This window comes from Crocuta crocuta, unplaced genomic scaffold, assembly GCF_008692635.1.
Source record: "Crocuta crocuta isolate KB4526 unplaced genomic scaffold, BGI_CrCroc_1.0 scaffold267, whole genome shotgun sequence".
Taxonomy (NCBI): domain Eukaryota; kingdom Metazoa; phylum Chordata; class Mammalia; order Carnivora; family Hyaenidae; genus Crocuta; species Crocuta crocuta.
In genome coordinates, this window is record NW_027531899.1 from 2,359,081 (window position 1) to 2,379,368 (window position 20,288).

Consider the following 20,288-nt stretch of genomic DNA (forward strand, 5'->3'; position numbering starts at 1 on the left):
GGAAAACCAGGCCTTTATGTTACACCTGTGGCCACTGCAGTTAGGCCAAGTCCATATGGTCTTCTCTGCCCCTTACTAATGTTCCACATGTATTTATCCTTGGTGATCTAAAAGAAACAACTCAACCTTATTAGAAAAGCCATCTCTAGTGGCCAAGGTGGACTTTTCAGTGCCCATGAGATGGAAGACCAAGACAGGCCAATGAAATGGTGTTTCTATGAAATGGCAGCTCCATCCTTCTTGCCCATCAGCTGGACCTGGGAAGGCTAGGGGAGAAGAACAACTCTCAAGTTTCCGCCTTGGGCAACTGGGTCAGTGTTGGTCCATTTGCTGAGATGGTGACTACTGCGTATGGGAAGAGAACGAGTTTAGATTAAACATGTTGAGCTCATGGTGCCCAAGGGACAGTCACCAGAGGACATCAAGGAAGCTCAGGCCCACATCTGGAGCTGACTAATATGGCTTTGAGACAGAGTCAAGTGCTGGCAGCACTGGGGTGGTACTAAAGCACCGGAATGAATGTGCTGGCGTGGGGGGGGAGGGGGAGTGTGGGAGAGGTGTGCTGGGGGCTGCTGATAGCCAGCCAGCACCATCTTTTCTCAGGCTGTTATACTACATATGTGCCACAATTTGATCTTTGGTGAATAAAAATTAGGGTGGGAGGGACACTAACCTTATCCCTGCTCTGCTCTGTAAACAAATATAAGCAGCAAAAGCCTATTAAGAGAAACAAGATATGTTTATTAAGTGCTTACTATGCACCCTGCCCTGTGCTAAACACTAAACATGAATTATCTCCTGGAATCATCAAAACAACTCTGGCACAAAATCCTGTGACTACCATTTCACAGATGGGACACTGAGGCTGGGAGTGAATGTGTGGGGGAGCTCAGGGCTGTCATGTCACAGCCCACAGTTAGACAGTCTTTGGGCCAGATGGAGAACACTGAAGAAGAACAATTATAATACATAAGAGCTGCTACTTAGTAAGAGATGGCTCTGGACTAGGAATACAATCTCAGCAAATTGTTACAACCTTCTGAGACTGATATTGTCATCCCATTTTACAAATGAGGAACCTGAAGCTGCAGAAGAGGAAATCAACTAGATCAGTGGTCTCCCCATGGCCCAGACCTAGAGTACAGCCAGAGCCCCACCCTCAAAGGGTCTCTGGGACACTGGGAAAACGCTGAATAAATGGTACCATTTATTGAACGCTGACTATGTGCCAGCTGCTGCTCTAAGCACTTTACCCACAGTATTCTCACTGCATCCTCCAAACAACTCTATGAGGTGGCTGCTATTAAAATCCCCATTTTACAGATAGGGAAACCGAGCCACAGAGAAGTAAAGTCAGTTGCCCAAGGTCACACAGCTGGTCAATGGCAGAGCCTAAATTTGAATCTGGGTCTCTGCCTCCCAAACCAAAGCTCTCAAAATAATTTCAGTTAACTGCAGCCATCCTGCACTGAGTGCTAACTATGGACTCGGCCCTTTACATGCACACCCTCAACTAACCCTACGCTTATGGATAATACTCTTACTCTATTTCTTGGGAGCCAACAATAGCGCAAACACGTAATAAGTGCATTCTATGTGCCAAATGCTTTATTCGCCATATCTCAACATCTCAGCAGAATTCCCGGCAAAAGACACTCTTTTTCCCCTTTTACCTAAGGGGAAACCGAGGTTCGGTACGATTTTCTCAGATCGCAGCTCCTGAGCGGCAGAGGCAGGACGCGAACCCATCGCTCCCCGACTCCCATTCCATGCTTTTATACAGCGCTGGGTACCATGTCTCGAAAGTTGAATCATACGAGCACAGGGCCGGCCAGGTCCGGAGGGCGCGAGTCCCGGCGCCGCCGCCCCCAACAACCACTGCCCACACCCGACCGTCCGCTGGGTCCCCAGCCCGCGCTGACCCTCAGGGTCCGAGTGGACACCGATTCCCCGCCACCCGTGCGTGAGGCCGCCCCTACACCCGAAACCACATACCTGGGTGTCCCGGTTGCCCGCGCCGCGGGCCTCACGACCGCGGTGTCCGGCCCCGCGCCGTTCGCTGGAGACGCCGCCAGCTCCTGTGGCCCGAGTGACTTCCAGGCTACCCACTTCCAAGCCGCTTCGCGCGAGGCCTCCTGGGAACTGTAGTTTCGCCCCAGGAGGCAGCAAACTGAAAAAGCCTGGCGCGCAGGTACTGCCGGGAGCAGTAGGCGCAGCCCCGCGCCGCCTTCTGGGAATGGTAGTCCACCTGTCGCCTCCTTGCCGCTCCAGTCTCCAGAGCACTTCCGCAGCCCCGAGGGGCGTGAGGGATGGAGGCGTGTCTTCTGCAGACTCCAGCCTGGTGGCCGAGCTCTTAGCTCCGCGAGGGCGCTTTTTCCCTTTCTCCCAGCCCTGTCCGCCTCCAGCCTTCCTTCGGCGGATTCACCCCCCCTTCTCCGCAAGGCGCTAGGTACTTACCCCGAGGGCGCGAGCCTCGGGAGTGGTATGGACAGCGGAGCTGTGCGCTAGACCCCCAACGGAGGGGAGCGGCGGAGGAGGGCGTCTGTGCGCGCTCGCGCACGCGCGCTCGCCGGCCAACTCCGGCCTTAATGCCGCGGACTCCCGCGGGGGAGACTTTTTTTTTCTCTTTCGAACGCGCGCGCGGAGTCGCGCGCTGGGCTTTTGCCTACGGGCGCGCGCCAGTGCGCACGCGCGCTCATTCCGCTCGCCTCGGTCACTCTGCGCAACGCGGGGTTGGGGGTCTAACAGCTCTGTTGGGCGAGTCCTCCCGCAGCGTCCCCAAGGTCGCTCCTCAGGCGCTCCTTCTAGGTCTAGTACTTCACATAGGAGCTCCCGGGTGTCGCCACACACGCCGTACGCGTCCCTTGTCGGGAGTCCTGTTGTCACAGGTAACAGGCATAGCTCCAGCCTTGAAGGGGAGGACACGCCCTCTTCTCTGCGCACGCGGATGGCCGGGACGCCAGAATGTGTAGGGACTCGGGTGTAGTGGCCTCTCGCCTGCACAGGCAGCTCCAGAGCTCTTCCTTCGTCGGGAGCCTCAGGACCACCACCCACAAGGCTGCCCTGGAGGCCCTGTTAGCCACCTTTCTGTTGTTGATCACACATTCTGAGGGTGGCTAGTGTTAGTTGAGTACCTACCGCCTAGAAATGTTGTTCACATTTAGTCCACTTGCTGATATAATCAAGAATCCGACCCTTTTTTAAAAAACTGTATACCACTCCAACTCCATAGGAGTTATGGAGGGAATTGGCTGAAAGTGGAAGGTCCTCTGTCAAGAAAACCCATTCAATACCTTTCCCACCTCATTCTTCCTTCCAAGAAGATGCTCTGTAAGACTTGAAGCAGGGAAGCAGGCAGAGGGCCATTCATTTGCGCATTCATTCCAAAGAAACATATTAAGCACCTACTTCATACTGTGATTATGAAGACACAGAAAAGACAGACTGTGTTCCTACCTTGAAAGAGCTAAATCCAATTGGGGTATCAGACCACCTCCAGACGGTGACAATCTATAGCAGGACCACCCAACAGAAATACAATGCAACTATATTTGCCATTTTAATTACTACATTTTAAAAAAATTTAAAGGAAGGTGAAATTCGCTTTGAGATTTTATTTAACCCTATATATCCAAAATACGTTATATTTAAAGAGAAAACATTTACATTGCTTCGATTTTAAATTTTCATTGAACTAAAAATGAAATTGAAACTCTAAGGCATTAACAGACACTCGTATGTGGCAGGGGGTGTCAAAGCAAAAGGTTGGAAACTGCCCAATGTCCATGAATAGAAGTTTGGATAAATAAATGCTAAATACCAGGCAGCTGGCAACTGCTGAAAAATGAGACAGAGCTATTGAGTATTAATACGAGTTAATCTCTAAGATACATTAGGTGAGAAAGAGGTGCAGAACAGTGAATGGAGTGTACTACCGTTTCTAAGGATATTTTTTACATATATGCTTGCGTATGTACAGAACACCTGCAGAAAGACACAACCAGGGTTACCTTTGTGAAAGGGAAACAAGGACAAGTTGTCAGGTGTGAAAAGGTGGCTTTTTCATTATATGCTTCTTAGTATCTTTTGAATATTTTTTACCACATTTATTTTATTTTTTAAAGTTTTTTTCAAAGTTTATTTTTGAGAGAGAGAGAGAGAGACAGAGCATAAACAGGGGAGGAGCAGACAGAGAGAGCGACTACCATGTCCATTTTAAACAGTTGTATAAAGGGAGGATGCTAGCTAAGTCATAGACTCATTAGAAGAATTAAAATGAAACAATATATTTAAAATGCCTGCTCAGTTCCCAGGATTACCTCTGGCATTACAGCCCCTCTGACCTATTAGGCCCTTCTGGTGCCAGCTTTCTGCACCCCTGTTCCCTAACATGAGAGCCACCATGCAGGGCCCACCTCAACGTGTGGAGGGCACATCACCCTTCTTTTGGGTGGCCAAGTCTCCTTGTTATATGTACTCACAACACTGTGTTCCTTTCCTTCTTAAAACTGCATCTATAGAATAATTTGTTTCAAGTTTGAGAAGATTAAAAGTTGCAGAAAAGTTCAAAGAATGATATAGTCCATTACTCAGAATTTCTCATTGTAATCGATTTTGTGACAACTCTTTAATGTTTCCCTTTCCTGCTAAACTGTAAGTTCTCCGGGGCAAGAACTGTATGCCCTCACATTCCTATAACACAACGTATAGAGCCCATGAGTGACCCAAAAGGAGCCCAGGGGCCCAATGGCGTCATGGAGTGCAGTGCCCCCTAGAGATAATTCTCTTTATTACAAAGGCAGAGCTTGCTGAAATCTAGCCTTCCATCCCACCACCTTGGACACAGTAGCTTGGAGTGGACTGCAGCTAAGAAAAGGGTATAGTGCAGTGTGCAGCCACAGACCCGGTTTGTTTACGTAGTCAGCAGGGCTTACCAAACCTTCGCCCCAAATACAAACTCCCCTAAATTGACTGCAAGGCTTGAATTCTCCCATTAGATCATCTTTGGGTTATCAAGATAGTAAAAAGTCAAGACTATTGGGATTAAGACATTTGGAGCTCACTCCAGATTTGCTCTTAAGTACCAATAATGAGATTAGGGAATCAAATGTGGGTAAACTTTAGGAGAGAGGTTTCCTCTGAGGATAACAGGAGGAAGCTGGTATGTGGGTTGGACGAGAGTGGCAAAAAAATAAACAGAGGTTTGGGGTTTGAAGACCTTCTTTCTCACTGACCCCCAAGGAATATTGCCCACAAAGAGTCTCAACCGCTTGCTTCTTGCAGGCTAGCCAAGAGAATTGGACCCAGAGCAGATATTAGAAACAATGGAAACTGATGGCAGTGACTACAAATTTGTCACAAATTACTACTCTCTCCCTAACTCTGGGGCATGTGAAGCAGCTCACACCGGCTCCTGAAATGTGGCCCAAAGGAGAGGCAACTGTAGGGTTACAGGGGACTAGAATGAGAAAACATACAGCAGGAGGGCAGCATGCAGCCTGGGGTAGAGATGGAGGGATGCCAGTGTCTGACAGCCAGTCACCAGTTCCCATTAGTGGGTTTCTGAGTCAGAGAGCTTCCTGAGCATCAGCTGGCAGAATCCCTTTCTCCCTGGATATGGCAGACAAATCCCGAACTGTGAATTGGATCTTAGTCTTAAATCTGCCCTGTGTAGTCTTTTTTTTTTTTTAACATTTATTTATTTTTTGAGAGACAGAGCCACAGAGAACGAGCAGGGGAGGGTCAGAGAGAGAGGGAGACACAGAATCCGAAGACAGGCTCCAGGCTCTGAGCTGTAAGCACAGAGCGCGACGCAGGGCTCGAACCCACAAACTGTGAGATCATGACCTGAGCCGAAGTCGGACGCTCAACTGACTAAGCCAGCCAGGTGCCCCATTGCCCTGTGTAGTCTTGAACACCTCCCTTTTCCCCTCTGAATTCATGTTCCTTCTAATGTATAATGGAGATGAATGCTATCTGCCTCTCAGAATTCTTTTGAGAACAAATGCAGTGATTGGTGTGAAAACTTTTGGAAGGGCTTTAACCCCCTCTACACATGAGAGGATTATGGCAAATTTTGCCTACTGTTTCCCCCTAAAACCCAGCCACCTTGTCTCTGTGGCAACACAGGGTCTAGGCTTAACTATGCCAGAGGGTGGGTTCTGCTGACCTTGTCTTAGGAAGCCAAGGCCAAACTGATCTAGAACTCCAATCACTGTCCAAGTAAGTGGTTCTCAGATTTTAGTATCCATGAAGATCAGCTGGAGAGATTCTAAAACTCTACCCTCAGAGTTACAAATTCATTAGGTCTGGTGTGGGGCCTGATAATTTGCATTTCTAACAAATTCCCAGGTGATAACCTACGCTGCTGGCTTAGGGGATCACGCTTTAAGAGCCACTTCTTAAAATTGAACGTTTTCTTTCATCTGGCAGGCACAAGGATGGCCTCTAGTGCCCTCCGCTGGCCAGACTATAAATTTAGCTGTCATGTTTCCAGAGCAACTGAAAAGTACAAAGTATAATTTGGAAAGAAATACTTGTCTAAGAACCAAACCAGTCTAAAAACAGCAATCATAATTGTTTGTTTCTCCATAGTATACTTAAAAAGGAATTCACAAGAATTAGCTTATTTGATCTTCAGACCAGTAATACCAGACTCCCTGACAGAGCTTATTAAACATAGGATTTCCACGAGAAAATGTGGTTTATCTATACGATGGAATACTACATGGCAATGAGAAAGAATGAAATCTGGCCATGTGTAGCAACATGGATGGACCTTGAGGGTGTTATGCTGAGCGAAATAAGTCAGGCAGAGAAGGACAAATATCATATGTTTGCACGTATAGGAGGATTAGGAGGAACTTAACTGAGGACCATGGGGAAGAAGAAGGGGGTAAATGGTGGGGGAAAGGGAGAGAAGCAAACCATGAGAGACTCTTGGAAGCTGAGAACAAACTAAGGACTGATGGGGGCGGGGAAGATGGGCATGGGGGGGCACTTGTGGGGATGAGCACTGGGTGTTATATGGAAACCAACCTGACGAACTATTTGTAAAAAAATAATAATAAAGCTCTACAGGATTCTTCCAAAAGCTAAAAAAAAATAGGATTTTCAAGGTGCCTGGGTGGCTCGATCATTTGAGCCTCTGACGCTTAATATCGGCTGAGGTCATGATCTTGCAGTTGTGAGATTGAACCCCTTGTCAGGCTTTTCACTGAGCGTAGAGCCTGCTTGGGATTCTCTCTCCCTCCCTCTCTGTCCGAGCTGCTTGTACACTCTCTCTATAAATAAACTTTTATTTTTATTTTTTTAAATGTTTTATTTATTTCTAGGAGAGAGAGAGACAGCGTGAGCAGGGGAGGGTCAGAGAGAGAGGGAGGGACAGACTGAAACAGGCTCCAGGCTCTGAGCTGGCAGTCAGCACAGAGCCCGATGCGGGGCTCGAACCCACGAACCGCGAGATCATGACCTAAGCGAAAGTCGGACGCTTAACCGACTAAGCCACCCAGGCGCCCCAATAAACTTTTAAAATTAAATAAAATAGGGGTGCCTGGGTGGCTCCATCGGTTAAGCATCAACTCTGGATTTGCAAAGTCAGATGGTCGGATCCTTTCTCCAGCTGTGCAAGGTGGCATCGATGCTTAGTCCTGGGCACCATCCTCTCGATTTCCTATTTCAGTCAGACTTGAATGTCCATAGAAACACCTAGGGAACTTATTAGAAGAGAAGGCCTCTGGGTCCCACCTCCATGGTTCTGCTTCAGTAGGTCTAGACCAGAACCTAGGGCTCTCCATGTTAAGACATGGCTCCCCTAGGAATCCCGGTACAGGAGATCCAGGGACCACACTTTGGTTACTCCTAAACCTTGCAAAATACTCTCTTGACACACTACCAGCAGTAAAGAAATGTTATTTGCCTGTGATAGTATTCCTTCCTGGCTCCTCTCCCTGCTTCCTTCACCTGTGATAACTACTGGGTTAGGAAAGCCAATGCTGAGATTCAATCCTCCCCTCATTTATTCATCTTCCCTAAGCCTCAGTTTTCTCATCTATAAGGTGGGGGTAATACCTACCTCACTGGGCCCCAGGATTAAATGAAAAGACAGGTCTTATGCATAGTTCTTGACACTCAAGAAGTGTTCAGTAAACAAGAGTTCATGAATCTTGATTTCTATTTCCTAGCTCCTCAAAAGGTAGTAATGGCTAAGCTGTCCTCTTTCGGAATCCTGCACGTTTTTGAGCAACGGTCCTAAGGAGGAATAATCAAGGTGATGGCTTCTTCCAGACTCATTCCCCTGTGGCAGGATTTTAAATACCTCATAAGTGACATCATATATAAAAGCAAGGTAATATATATGTAGGACATAAACATGTTATTGGCCTCTATCTGTCTTAATCATTATGAGCATTTCACAGGAGCATAGATTTTCCCATGGAAGCAGGAAGCAGGCACAGTAGGAAGTGAGCCTTCAATTTCCAAATGAGTCTAGGGATCTCTTGCAAGTACCCTTGATAGTGCAAAGTGAACACTTAGGGGAGAGAGATTTTTCTAAAAGAGATGGGAGAAGGCACCAGACAGAACATTTGCCAACCTCAGTTTTGCTATGGTCGGCTCTGTGTAAGCCATCCTAGGTGCATGTTTCATAGCACATGCTGTATCACTGTGGATAATACATATTATATATATATATAATTATATATATATAATATGTATGTATATATATACACATAGATATATAATTATATATCTATAATATATATATAATATGTATGTATATATATACACATAGATAGATACAAATATAGATATATACTATCTTCCTTTTTCAAGTTTAAAAGCCAGGTAGGGTGTTCTAAAAGTCTTCATGCACTTTTAAGCCTTAAGAACTTCAAGCTGGGGGCACCTGGGTGGCTTAGTAGGTTGAGTGTCTGACTTTGGCTCAGGTCATGATCTCACGGTTCATGAGTTCGAGCCCCATGTGGGACTCTGTGCTGACAGCTCAGAGCCTAGAGCCTGCTTTGGATTCTGTGTGTGTCTCTCTCTGCCCCTTCCACGCTCACGCTGTGTCTCTCTGTCTCTCTCAAAAGTAAGTAAACATTTTAAAAACTTTAAAAAAAAAAGAACTTCAAGCTGCATGGATTTTTTGGCCACACTCTGTTACATATCATGTAGGTATATGGTGGTGCTCTTACCTGGGTAATGTGTTAACTGTGTCTTTTATGACATATGTACCTTTTAGACAGAAGGGGGAGTGTAAGAGAACAGGTATGTTGGGAAGAACATGCTGTTCCCTGTGCTCACACTATGAAATTTGCTCGTATAGGCCCTGTAGGGGTTCGGTTCTCTCTTGTGTTAGACATTGTGCGGGTCGCTTGTGAAGTGCAGGTGTTTTACAAGGGACAGGCTGTGCGTGTGGGGGGGTTGTGCTTTGGTTGTGGCTTGTGTGAGAATATACTTAGTGCCAGTGTGCCCCAGTCTCTTCGCTTACACCATGCCTCTCCCCAGCAAGTTTCAGGTAACTCAAAGAAGGATGTGGTAGTGCTGAGCGACCGGTCCCAGATACTGTTCAGAGAGTCTCGCCATCCTCACAATATGCCGCTTATATGCCATTACTTCAGCGATGCCAGCTTCTTTGCCTCCCTCTCTTGGGTGACAAGCACAAAAGAAATACAGGTAAAACTGCCTAGCTTTTCTTCTCCTTCTTAGCCCATTCAACAGGGGCCCACATAAGCGCTCACACCAGACCATCAAAGGAAAATCTTGATGAAGGTGACCTAGAGCTAAGATCCCCCCTCCATCCTTTCTCCAATTACAGTCTCCTCGCCAAGTAGATTTTCTGGTTCCCCTAAAGTAGGTCAAGGTTAGGGAGAGGGTCCCAGGCTTCCTGCTTCTACTGTATTTCCAATTCCCATAACCAGAGGGTAAAAACATTCTAGAGTCTTCCAAGTCCTCTTCAGCACAAGAATGGGGAGGGAGGGGGAACAGCAGACTATTCTGCCCTTTCCTCTCCTACTATCTCTTCTAGGCCGTTTCCATCTTACTCTCTTCTAGGCTGTAGTATGGGTGAAGAGCAAAACTGAGGACCTGGTTGAGAAGAGAGTTTTCTCCATGACTGAACGTTTGCCTCCTATCCAGTCCATGGTCCACACGGGTTCCTTTCATATCCTCGTGGCCTACTGCGGTGACCTGATCCTGCGGCTCTTTGGGGACCACTTTCGGTCATTCAAACCCCTGAGTATAGTGCCCTGCCGTTTTAACATCAACTGCCTCTGCTATGACCCAGAAATGAAAATGCTTCTGTCGGGCATCCTGGGGGCAGTGGTCACCTGGATCATTGAGCGGAGTGGCAAGGGCCTTCAAATGGCCCACATGATTCCCATGCCTGGTGATGAGCTTATCCAGGACATCATGCTGAATGGCCCCAATGGTTCCCTCCTGGCCCTGTGTGAGACTATGGTGAGGGTCCTAGAGCGCCAGGGCCATGGCCAGCTAGCTGAGGTTGAGAGGTTCACTTCCACCACCAGTGGCTCCTCTATCACCTGCTGCTTCACCTGTTTTGACCAGGGCTTTCTCTATGCTGGGAACTACACTGGGGAAATCCAAGTTTGGAGCCTCATTCGAGGCCACTCTCTCCACAGTTTCAAGGCTCATTTCTCATCAGTGGTGTGTATCCGCAGCCGGCCCGAAGCGCACACCCTGCTGACAGCTGGCAAGGAAGGCTTAATCAAGGAGTGGAACCTCACTTCCGGGAACCTGCTGCGGCGGCTCGAACTTGGCGAGGAGCTCTGTCGGCTCCAGTTTATTGACAGCATTACTTTCTTCTGCCAGACTACCTGTTCGTTCTCCTTGCGCCGTCTGCCCTGCTTCTATAGCCTCTTCAGTGTCTGTGGCTCTACTCCCCAGCAGGTGCGTCGGGTCCGCTGCGGTGATAACTGCTTCCGGATCCTGTGCACTACTAACGATGGCTTGTTGCGCTTTATGTCCCCCGTCACAGGGGATCTTCTGCTCCTCACCTGGCCCTTCTCAGTCCTGGACCAGGCTGTGGATTGGGCCTATGACCCAGAGAAAGAGGAGCTCTTTGTAGCAACAGGCAGCACAGATGTGCTGGTGTTTGACACGACCCGCTGCCCTTGCCCAGCCAAGTATCTCTTGTGCACTTCACCCAATTCTCAAGACTGGGTACAATGCCTGGCTTACGGGAATTTCTACCTGGGTCGGGGTCTCCAAGGACTAATGTTCTCTGGACACCAGAGTGGTGTGATAAGAGTGCTTTCCCAGCTCAACTGTGCCCGCATAGAGATATTCATGCACTTTGGAGCTGTACTGGCACTCTCTACATTGCCTGGAGAGCATTTTGGTAACCGAGAAAATTCTTTGCTTTGCTCCTATGGAATGGATGACTATGTGCACCTGTCAGAAGCAGTGCTTGAGGGGAAGAAAGTACAGTTGAAGCGCCTTGCCAGCATTCTCAGCAGCTGTCACCTAAAACACCTGATACTCTTACCCATGTCTGTGGGTGCCATCACAGAGACTAACTGCCTGCGTCTCTGGAAGCTCCATGATTTCCTGTCCTCTGAGTCACAGGAAGGTTCAGCATTTATAGAGACATTGCCTCTGCATCAGTGTACCATCACATCCTTTGACGTCTGCCTGTCCTTGAGTCTTTTTGTCACAGGTGGTATTGATGGCTCTGTCCGGGTCTGGAACTTCCACGGCAGACTTGTAGCCATGCTGGACTCATCACTGCACTTTGGGGCACTGTGCTTTGCAAATGACCGGGGTGACTTGCTTGTGACCTTTAACCAGAGTCTTTATCTGGTGTCCTGTCTCAAACTGCTTCACCCATCCCTGCTGTCCCACCTTTCCTTTATGAGCATGCCAGATGAAGTGCTAGAGGTCCCTAAGCCTTTCATGCCCAGCTTTTTCTTCTCCTTTGAGACCATGTTTGTACCCAAGTATATTTACCTTGAAAAAGGGCAACAGGAATTAGTGGGGCTGGAGAAACTGGTCAATAACCGGGCCATCGCCTTTGACCATACAGTACCACATGTCATTGAAGATGAACAAGGGAGTCCCGTGTTACTGTCTGCCTTCAGACACGATTCCTTGTATAAAGGGGAAATGGATTCGACGGAGGTGAGAAAACCTCATCACGCCCATTACGTGGTTCCTCCCCAACTACAGCTGACTACCTGGGATGGACTCAACCCCTACCAAATATTGCGATGCTACTTTGGTAAAGGGCAGAAATGGCTGATGGCTCCTGACTGTTACATCCCCAACTCAGTGATTCGTGCCCGTCTTTGGCCAGAAGGCAGTCCAATATTCCTCCAGTGCAACCTTCATTCACCTATAAAGGAAATAGAATGGGACAAGTCCCAGCAATTCTTCTTCTGGCACAGAAGGGCAAAATTGATAAGTAAAGCAGGAATATTTTCACAGGAAAAGGAGGATGAAGACCTCATAGAAATGAGATTATCCAAGGATATAACCTACAGTGTCCTTACAGACTCATCAAACCGCAGTTGGCTGGGCAAAAAGATGAGTGAAATAGCTATTAATAGCCTGGTGGAGACAATCCTCAACATTATGATCCATGCTTCTCCACTCAAGTTCCAATGCTGTATTGGTGCACTAGGGCAAATCTTTGCCTCTTATGAGGTGTCTTCAGCCCTGCGCTCTGAAACAGCCCATCGTCTACTGGATGATACCACCAATTCCAATCCACTGATCCGAGAGCTAGCCTGGGAAGGGCTGAAGCGTCTGGGAATGATTACTCATCTCTTTGCCATGCCTCTGGCCCAAGGATTGATGGACAAGGACCAAAGAGTGAGGAATAAGGCCCTGAGCCTCATGAGTGACACTGGAATCCACACTAAGTCCTCACTCCTAAGCCTGATCCAGAAGCAAGACACCTTCCAGGAGATGCAGTAAGTTTTTTGTGCCTTCTGCAATTCTTGACTAGCCTCTAGTTTTCTTCTCCCCTTCCCTTCCTTCACTATCTCTTCATACCTGTGCATTCATTCTTCCTGTCCTTGTTCTCTTTCACAGTCTTTTCCCATTTCTAGACCCTCCTGACAATCCCTACTGCTTACTCCTGTCTCTATTTCTTCTCCTATCTGTCCCCAACTTCTCAAAGTTCCCCTTTTCATCCTTTTCTCCTACCCCTGTAGTCCCCATACAAACCACTCTATTCATTGCCACCTTGGCTTTCTAGATTTCTTCTTTCTTCTTGGCCATCCTTTACCTTGACGTACACTGTCTCTGTTGGCCACTTTGCCAAGCCCCCTGACTGTTCCATGGTATTTCTTTCCTGTTGTCCCTGACTCACCACGTCTTTCCTCCCCTTTGACTTTCATAGGCAGGAAATGATTGGGGAGGAACCGCTGGACCATCTCCTGGGGATGCAGGCCACAGATCTCCAAATCCTTCATACTCAAGTGGAGCAGCGACTGAATGAAAACCTGACCTTGTCAGAGGGAGAAAAACAGTCTGTGTTTTCTTTAGAGGTTGCAAAAACTTCTGAGCTTTTGTCCCTTTCCAAGAAATCTGAAGTTCCTAAAGAATCTGAAGCTGCCACCAAGACCAGCAAAGGCCAAAGACGGGGCCGTGCAGGGGGAAAAAAGCACAGTATGTATGGGGTGATCTGGTTCATGCCTCGGGGTCCCCAAGAGGCAACACAGATAGGGCTAACATGGGTCAGAGATATCAATCAGGTAGGACTAGAGACAAGCAGACAGATGTTTTTACCAAAAGAACTTTCCTAGGAAGATTCTACCCAAACTCAGGAAGACTTTAAGGCTTATATTCATAGGGTTTGGAAGGGGGGAGGACAGCAATAAAGTAAGGAGAATCCTTTTTTTTTTCTTTTAAGCCTCAGCCCCCTCTGTTGCTACTTCATTTTATGGCAATTACTCTTAGCTCATGCCATTAGTAGGAAGGGTGTGACTTAGGCCTCCCATGCCATGCCTTCCTTATCTATGTCTCATGATCTTCCCTCCAGCCCGAAAATTGTGGCGGTCACTCAAGAAGATAAAAGAGGCTGGCAAAGAGCCACGTCCCTTCGAGGGTGAAGGTGACCGGAGTGAAGCTGCACTACTTGAGGTGAAGGATACAGCCATCCATTCTGGAAGGTCTTCAACCGTAAGTATGTTCAAGATTTCAAAAGATGCTGAACAACAACCTCCAGAGAAAGACACCCCAGAGGACCATACTGCGCTGACCCTGAAGATGCTGAGGAAATTACGTGACAGAAGAGGCAAGAAGAAAACACTTAAGAAGCCCCTAAAGAGGCGCAAGAAGAAGATAAAAGAAACTGCGGTTACAGTTGAGAAATCTCTGTCTGCTGTAAAGGTTGAACCAGTTATAAAGAGGCTGAAGGCCAGGGGGCGAGGTGCCTCGGGAATGCCTGGCCACAGGACCACCCCTGGAGATGGCTCTTCATGGCGGGATGATCTATGTCGTCTTATGACCCTGAGACTATCTGGTTCCCAAACCAAAGTGTCACAAGCTCTAAACATGGAGCTAGTGACAATGGCTCAAGAGGTACTGGCAGATCGGCAGCCCAGTTGGGAACTTTTTAAGGAGATCTGCCCCTTGTTGAAGAAAGAAAGTGAGGTTCTGTCTGAGGACCTCAACTGGGCTATAGCCTGGCCAGAGGAGAAACCAATTTTTATTCATGAAGGGACAATTAGAGAAGACATGGTGATCAGAAAGGAGGATAAGATACCAGAGGCACAAGAGCAAATCCAAAAGGAAGCCAGTGACATGCCAAGCGTGCAGAAAACCCAGATAATTTCCAAAAAAGGCAAGAGAAAGAAAATTATGTTTTTAGAACCAGGTGAGCTAACCAAGGGAAAACGAATACCAAAGAAAGAAGAGAAGAAATCCTTTAGGAAGCCCTTTAAGCAAGAGAGGAAAGCAGTCAGGCAGGAAATAAAAGTGGATAAAAAACAGAGGAAAGTGGCCAAAGGAGAGAGGGGTGTGAGTCGGAAAACGGAGGAGATGGCCAAACCAGAGGAGAGAGTGGTTGCACAAGAAGGAAGACCAGTTACAGAAGAGAAGAAGCTGTCTTGGCAGGAGTGGAAGAAGTCCTGGGATGAGTGGAAACAGGCCAATGGTGAGATGAAGATATCCTGGAATGAATGGAAGGAAGCTTGGGACAGGAAGCATCTTGAGGAAGAGGAGAAAGCACAAATGGATGAAAAGAAGCCACTCCCAGCTGAGGTAAAGCTGGATGAAGACAGGAGGAAGCTGAGATCGGATGAGTGGGCAGAGGTCTGGGATGAGGTATCAGCCAGGCCTAAAGAGCCACAGTTCAAGGATAAGGAGGAGGAACTGACCCTGGAGGGAGAAAAATTGTCTCAGGAATGGGGAGAAGGAAAAGAAGAAGAAGAGGAGCTGATGGAAAAAGAGCAGAGACAGATACAGAAAGAATATAAACAGGCCTGTGTTGAGAGGAAACAGGCCCAGGCTAAAAGAAAACGAGCCCAAGAAGAAAGGAAGCTGGCACAAGAAGAAGAGAGGTTAGCACAAGAAGAGAGAAAGCTGGCCCAGGAAGAGAGGAAACTGGCCAGAGAATATGGGAAACTGGCTCAAAGAGACAAGACAATGGGCCAGACAGAGAGGATGTTTCTCTACAAAGAGGAAAAACTGGCCCAAAGGGAGGGGAAGCTAACCCAGGAAGCAGAGAAACTGGCCCAGAAAAGGAAGCTACTGGCCAAGAAATTTGAGGAACTGGCTCAAGTCGAAGAGAAAATAGCAAAGAAAGGAGGGAAGGTGGCTGAGGTAAAAACAATATTGGTCCAGAAAATGGAAAAACTGGTGCAGAAGGAGCAAGGTCTGGCATTGCAAGAAAAGGAGCTAGCCCAGGAATTGGAGGAGCTGGCATCAGAAGAGCAGGAGCTGGCTTGGAAAGAAGAAGAACTGAGCCAGGATGAGAAGGAGTTAGCTGAGGAAAAGGAAGGACTGGACCAGGAAGAGAAGACGCTGGCCTGGCAAGAGCAGAAACTGCTTAAGGAAGAGAAAGCACTGGCCCTGGAAGAAGAGCTGCTGATCCAGGAAGAGCGGAAACTGGCCAAGGACAAGGAGAAACTGCCCGAAGAAGAGGTAAGGCTTGCCCAGAAAAGGAAGAAGCTGATGGAGAACAAGTTAAAACTAGCCCAGGAAAAAGAAAAATTGGTCCAGAAGAAGGAGAAACTCATGAAGAAAAAGGATATCCTTGCCTGGAGGGGGAAGTCTCTGGCTCAGGAGAAGGAGAATCTGCTTTATGAGAGAGAGAAATTTACTCAGAAGAAAGAGAACTTGCTGAGGCTCAGAGAAAACCTCACGCACAACAGAAATAAATTAATTGATGTAAAGGGGAAAATGGACATGTACAAGAAGAAAGTGGTGCAGGTAGAGAAGAAGCTGATGGAAGAAAAGGAAAAAGTTTCCCAGAAGAAGGAGAAGGTGGCTGAGGCAGAGAAAAAGCTGGCCCAGTTAGAGGAAAGTCTCGCTGAGAAGCAACACAGTCTAGCCCAGGACAAGATGAAATTAGCTGTGGAGAAGAGGACAATACTTCAACAGCTGAAACTCCTCAGAGGAGAGTGGGAGAGCACCCAGGAAGAAAAGGCACTGGACATGGAAATGAAGAAACTGGCCCAAGAGAAGGTGAAGCTGGCTGAGGGAAAGCAAACTCTCTCTGCAAGAGAGACCAAAGAAACCTTAAAAGAGGGGAAGTTGACTAACAATGAACTTGAACTAATCAAGAAGAAATTGTCTCTAGAGGAGAAGATGCTGGTATATGAAGATAGGATACTGGCCACAAAGCAAAGGGACATTGCCAAAGAAAAACTGGAGTATACCAGAGGCGGGAGGGTGTATGCCCAAGAAGAGAGGAAGCTAGCCAAAGTAATAAGGAAGTTAGCTAAAGAAAGCGAGGGCACTTCCAAGGCACAGTCACAAGTGAGTGGCAAAATCTCACAGGCACTTCAAAACCTTATCAAAAAAGAAAGAAAACTGACCCAGGAAGAAATAGAATTGACAAAGACAGAGAGGTCACTCTTTGCAAAGGAAAGGAGATTGGACAAAGAACAAAGTAAACTTGATGCCAAAGAGTGGGATTCTTCTGAGGAACTGCTGGAAATAACTGAAAATGAGAAGAAACTAGCTAAGAAGCAGAGAAAGCTGGCCAAAGAAATGAAAAGAATGATAAAGAAAGAGGAGGAAATAATCAAGGAAGAAGGCAAATTGGCCAGACAGCAGAGAGAAATCATACAGGAAGTGGAGGGAGCAGTAACAGAGGAAGAAGAGGTAATGCCGTTGCTTGAACAAAGGGCAAGAAAGAGAAAAGAGCTAAAGACAGTGGTTACAACAAAGGGAGAGCTTCCCAGTCAAGGGGAAAGAGAGAGCTTTGCCAAGGACATGGAAAGCCTATTAGATGAAGTAGAAGAGAGTTTGTCTGAGGAGGAGGAAGAGGAGGAGGAGGAAGAGGAGGAGGAGGAAGAGGAGGAGGAGAAGGGGGAAGAGGAGGAGGAGGAAGAGGAGGAGGAAGAGGAGGAGGGAGTGGTGGAAGAGGGGGCACTAGAGAAAGAGATGATGGAAGAGGGGGTGGTGGAGGAGAAGGTGGTGGAGGAGGAAGTGGAAGTGGAAGAGGAGGAAAAGGAGGAGAAAGAGAAGAAGAAGAGGAAGAAGGAGGTGCAGGAACAGGAGGAGGAGGAACAGGAGGAGGAGAAAGAAAAGGAGGAAGAGGAGGAGGAGGGAGTGGTGGAGGAGGGGGCACTAGGGGAAGGGGTGATGGAGGAGGGGGTGGTGGAGGAGGNGGGTGGTGGAAGAGGAAGGGGAGGTGGAAGAGGAAGGAAAGGAAAAAGAGAAGGAGAAGAAAAAGAGGGAGAAGGAGGTGGTACAGGAACAGAAGGAGGAGGAAGAGGAGGAGGAGGAAGGGGAGGAGAAGGGAGTGTCAGAGGAAGAGAAGAAAATGTCAGAGGAGGAGGAGGAGGAGGAAGGCATCAGTGAGGAAGAGTCAGAAAGTCTGAGTGAGAAAGACGAGGAGAAAAGCTCACTGCAAGAAGAGACAGACAAGGAAAAAGAGATCTTAAAAAAAGAAAAATTACCTAAGCTTCAAGAACAAAGACAAGAAGACCAAAGAGGAAGAGAAGTAATCCCCTCTATTGGAAAAAGAATTCCTGATATCAAAGACAGTGCTATACAACTGAAGGTTCTGAAAGTCCCTTCCGAGAAACTGATCTCAATAGCTCCGGGCAGGAAAGAGAAGATACCAGTGCCAGTGTCCACAAAACAAGTATCCTGGGAAGAAAAGGCCAGAGCACTTGACACATCCAGGGCATTTCCAGAGTCAAGGATTTTGGATAAACAAGGAAAACTGTTGAAGAAATATAAGCCCGTACCTATCCAAGTTTTGGATACAGTTTTAGAGCCTCCAGAGCCAGACTTTAAGACCTCATATTTATCTCACATAATGAGGAAGACCGTGGAGGCTCAGAAACCCCAGCGTAAACCACGGGTGCCCAAGTGGCGGTGGATTTTGCGGCATCACCCATCTCTGATGAGACAGACTGAGGTGCAATTACCTGCGCCCCAAACAGGTGCTGAGGTAAGACTCTCAGATGTAGAATGGATCCACCATGTCCTAGAACGGATGGAGGCAGGAGAACAGCTTTCTAGGGATAGTTTCCACAGATTGTGCCAGCTTCTCAAAGACCTCACCTCAAAAGGAAACCTAGACTGGATACATCTGGCCCAACTCAAAGCCATCGTGAACCGTCACAAGCCGGTCCTGGAGTCACAAAGCGCAAAACCCACTAAGGAGCCCGTGGGTCCAAAGTACCTGAAAGTGATCCCTCCTATAAAAGGAAAGGAAAAGGAAAGCTGGTTGAAACCTTTGGCTGTCCCCACATCAAAGCCCCCATTAGATATGCAAAGGATTCCAACCCCAAAGGGTATACATTGGCACCTTCTAGGAGAGCCTTACAGGAGCGCACGGGCAGAGCAGATGTCCACTGCTCTCAGGGAGATGGAGATGCGACACTTTCATCCTGCCACAAGAGACATGTTCCCAGATGCCGAGGCCTCTGTAGAAAAACAAACCCTTGCACTGATGTTTCAAAAGGACTTCTGGGCTTTTAAGGGTAGAGGCAGGTTTCCCAAATTGCCCAAGCTGGAAAAGAAGGAACAGCCCGTCTCTAAGAAGGAAGAGCTGCCTCAGTGGGAGACATTTGTGGCGCTGTACTATGTTTTGCGGGTGTTGCAGCAGCAATATGCAGATGATAGTGCTGCTTGGATGGAACAGTTCTACCAGCTCATGGATGTGTACCACCTTAAGTCGCCCCGAATCCAGAGGCTTCTGCAGGAGCTGTTACTGAGGAAGGAACCCCAATCCCAAGAGATCAGCTACATGGAGGCCCTACGGGCCACAGACCTAGTTCCTGGGGAGCGGTTGTTTTACCGCCTGTTTTGTGGTGGCTCTCAGAACCCTAAAGGTCCCCTGGAGTTCCAGGAGGTGGTGCCCCTCCCAGGTCAGAATAATGTCTGTACCATGCTTCCCACAGGCATTGCTCACTACGGGATCTTAGAACTCGCCTGGAAGAGCCTGCCTGAAGCTGATATCCACCTTACCAAGGAAATGCCCCACATCATGGCTCCTACCCCTTAATCTAGGACTGATGAGAGGTCAGGAGTTTTCATTCCCACCTGGAGAAAGGCCTTGTCACCATAATCGAGACCCTCATCCCTAGGGCTCACACAGAGGTTGGGCCAGGCAAAAGCCCTTTCCCTACCCAGCTCCAGAAACCAGCTTCCATATGCGGAATAAAGAGGAGACTCTCATTTGCACCAAGCCCTGTGATGTGTCTCCCTGTTCCTCAAATGTTGCTTCTTCAGAAAAGTAGCAAGGGATGCCAGATACATACTCCCGAGAGTGGGAAAAGATCCCAGAAGGCACCGGGGACTCACCCTCTGGAGGCCTTCAGGCAGAAGAGTCTGTCCTTGTCCTCTTCCTTCCTTGCCTCCCCCCATCCTCCCCTAAAGACCACAGGAAGGAAAGCACCTGGCACAGAAATGAAGGAAGATCTGGCATTAATATAAGAGGCACTGACACAGTAGAAAGGAAATGGACTGTAGAATCAGAAGACGGCACAGTGTCTGGAGGTTTGCAGTGGAGGCAGACTCTGTCTCACTGTTCATAGCTCTGCATGCTGGTGACTGGGAGTCCCAAACTGCAGGTGTGGTGAGTGTTGAGGAGACCCTGAGAGTGTCTCATGATTCCTTCCCTCTAGCAATGAAGGAGA

The 20,288-nt window shown here is 47.9% G+C and overlaps 2 protein-coding genes across 3 annotated transcripts in view; one reads left to right on the forward strand and one right to left on the reverse strand.

Annotated features, from left to right (window-relative positions):
• The window catches only part of SIPA1L3 (signal induced proliferation associated 1 like 3), a 249,360-nt gene extending 246,883 nt beyond the window's left edge, over positions 1–2,477 (reverse strand). The window contains exon 1 of the mRNA XM_077773636.1: positions 1,996–2,477. The gene's annotated coding sequence lies outside the window, so the exon portion shown is untranslated. The remainder of the gene's footprint in view (positions 1–1,995) is intronic.
• Positions 2,478–8,272: 5,795 nt separating this feature from the next.
• On the forward strand, positions 8,273–19,825 carry WDR87 (WD repeat domain 87). 2 transcript variants are annotated; one of them, XM_077773887.1, is made up of 7 exons: positions 8,273–8,347; positions 9,508–9,675; positions 10,054–12,932; positions 13,364–13,632; positions 14,006–17,547; positions 17,617–17,679; positions 17,948–19,825. In XM_077773887.1, the coding sequence occupies exons 1-7, from the start codon at positions 8,273–8,275 to the stop codon at positions 19,652–19,654; spliced, it is 8,703 nt and encodes a 2,900-aa protein (XP_077630013.1). In that variant the 3' UTR covers positions 19,655–19,825. The 2 variants fall into 2 exon arrangements, with proteins under 2 accessions (XP_077630013.1, XP_077630014.1); XM_077773888.1 differs by having other exon boundaries at positions 9,508–9,559; positions 10,052–12,932.
• Positions 19,826–20,288: the final 463 nt, after the last annotated feature.

Excerpts from the sequence above, each read along its gene's own strand:
- WDR87 (XM_077773887.1), top strand. The coding sequence starts at position 8,273 with ATGGCTTCTTCCAGACTCATTCCCCTGTGGCAGGATTTTAAATACCTC. Across the intron at positions 13,633-14,005 it reads TGCAGGGGGAAAAAAGCACA|CCCGAAAATTGTGGCGGTCA; the intron begins GTATGTATGGGG and ends TCTTCCCTCCAG. Across the intron at positions 17,680-17,947 it reads AGAAGAAGAGGAAGAAGGAG|GAAGAGAAGAAAATGTCAGA; the intron begins GTGCAGGAACAG and ends GGAGTGTCAGAG.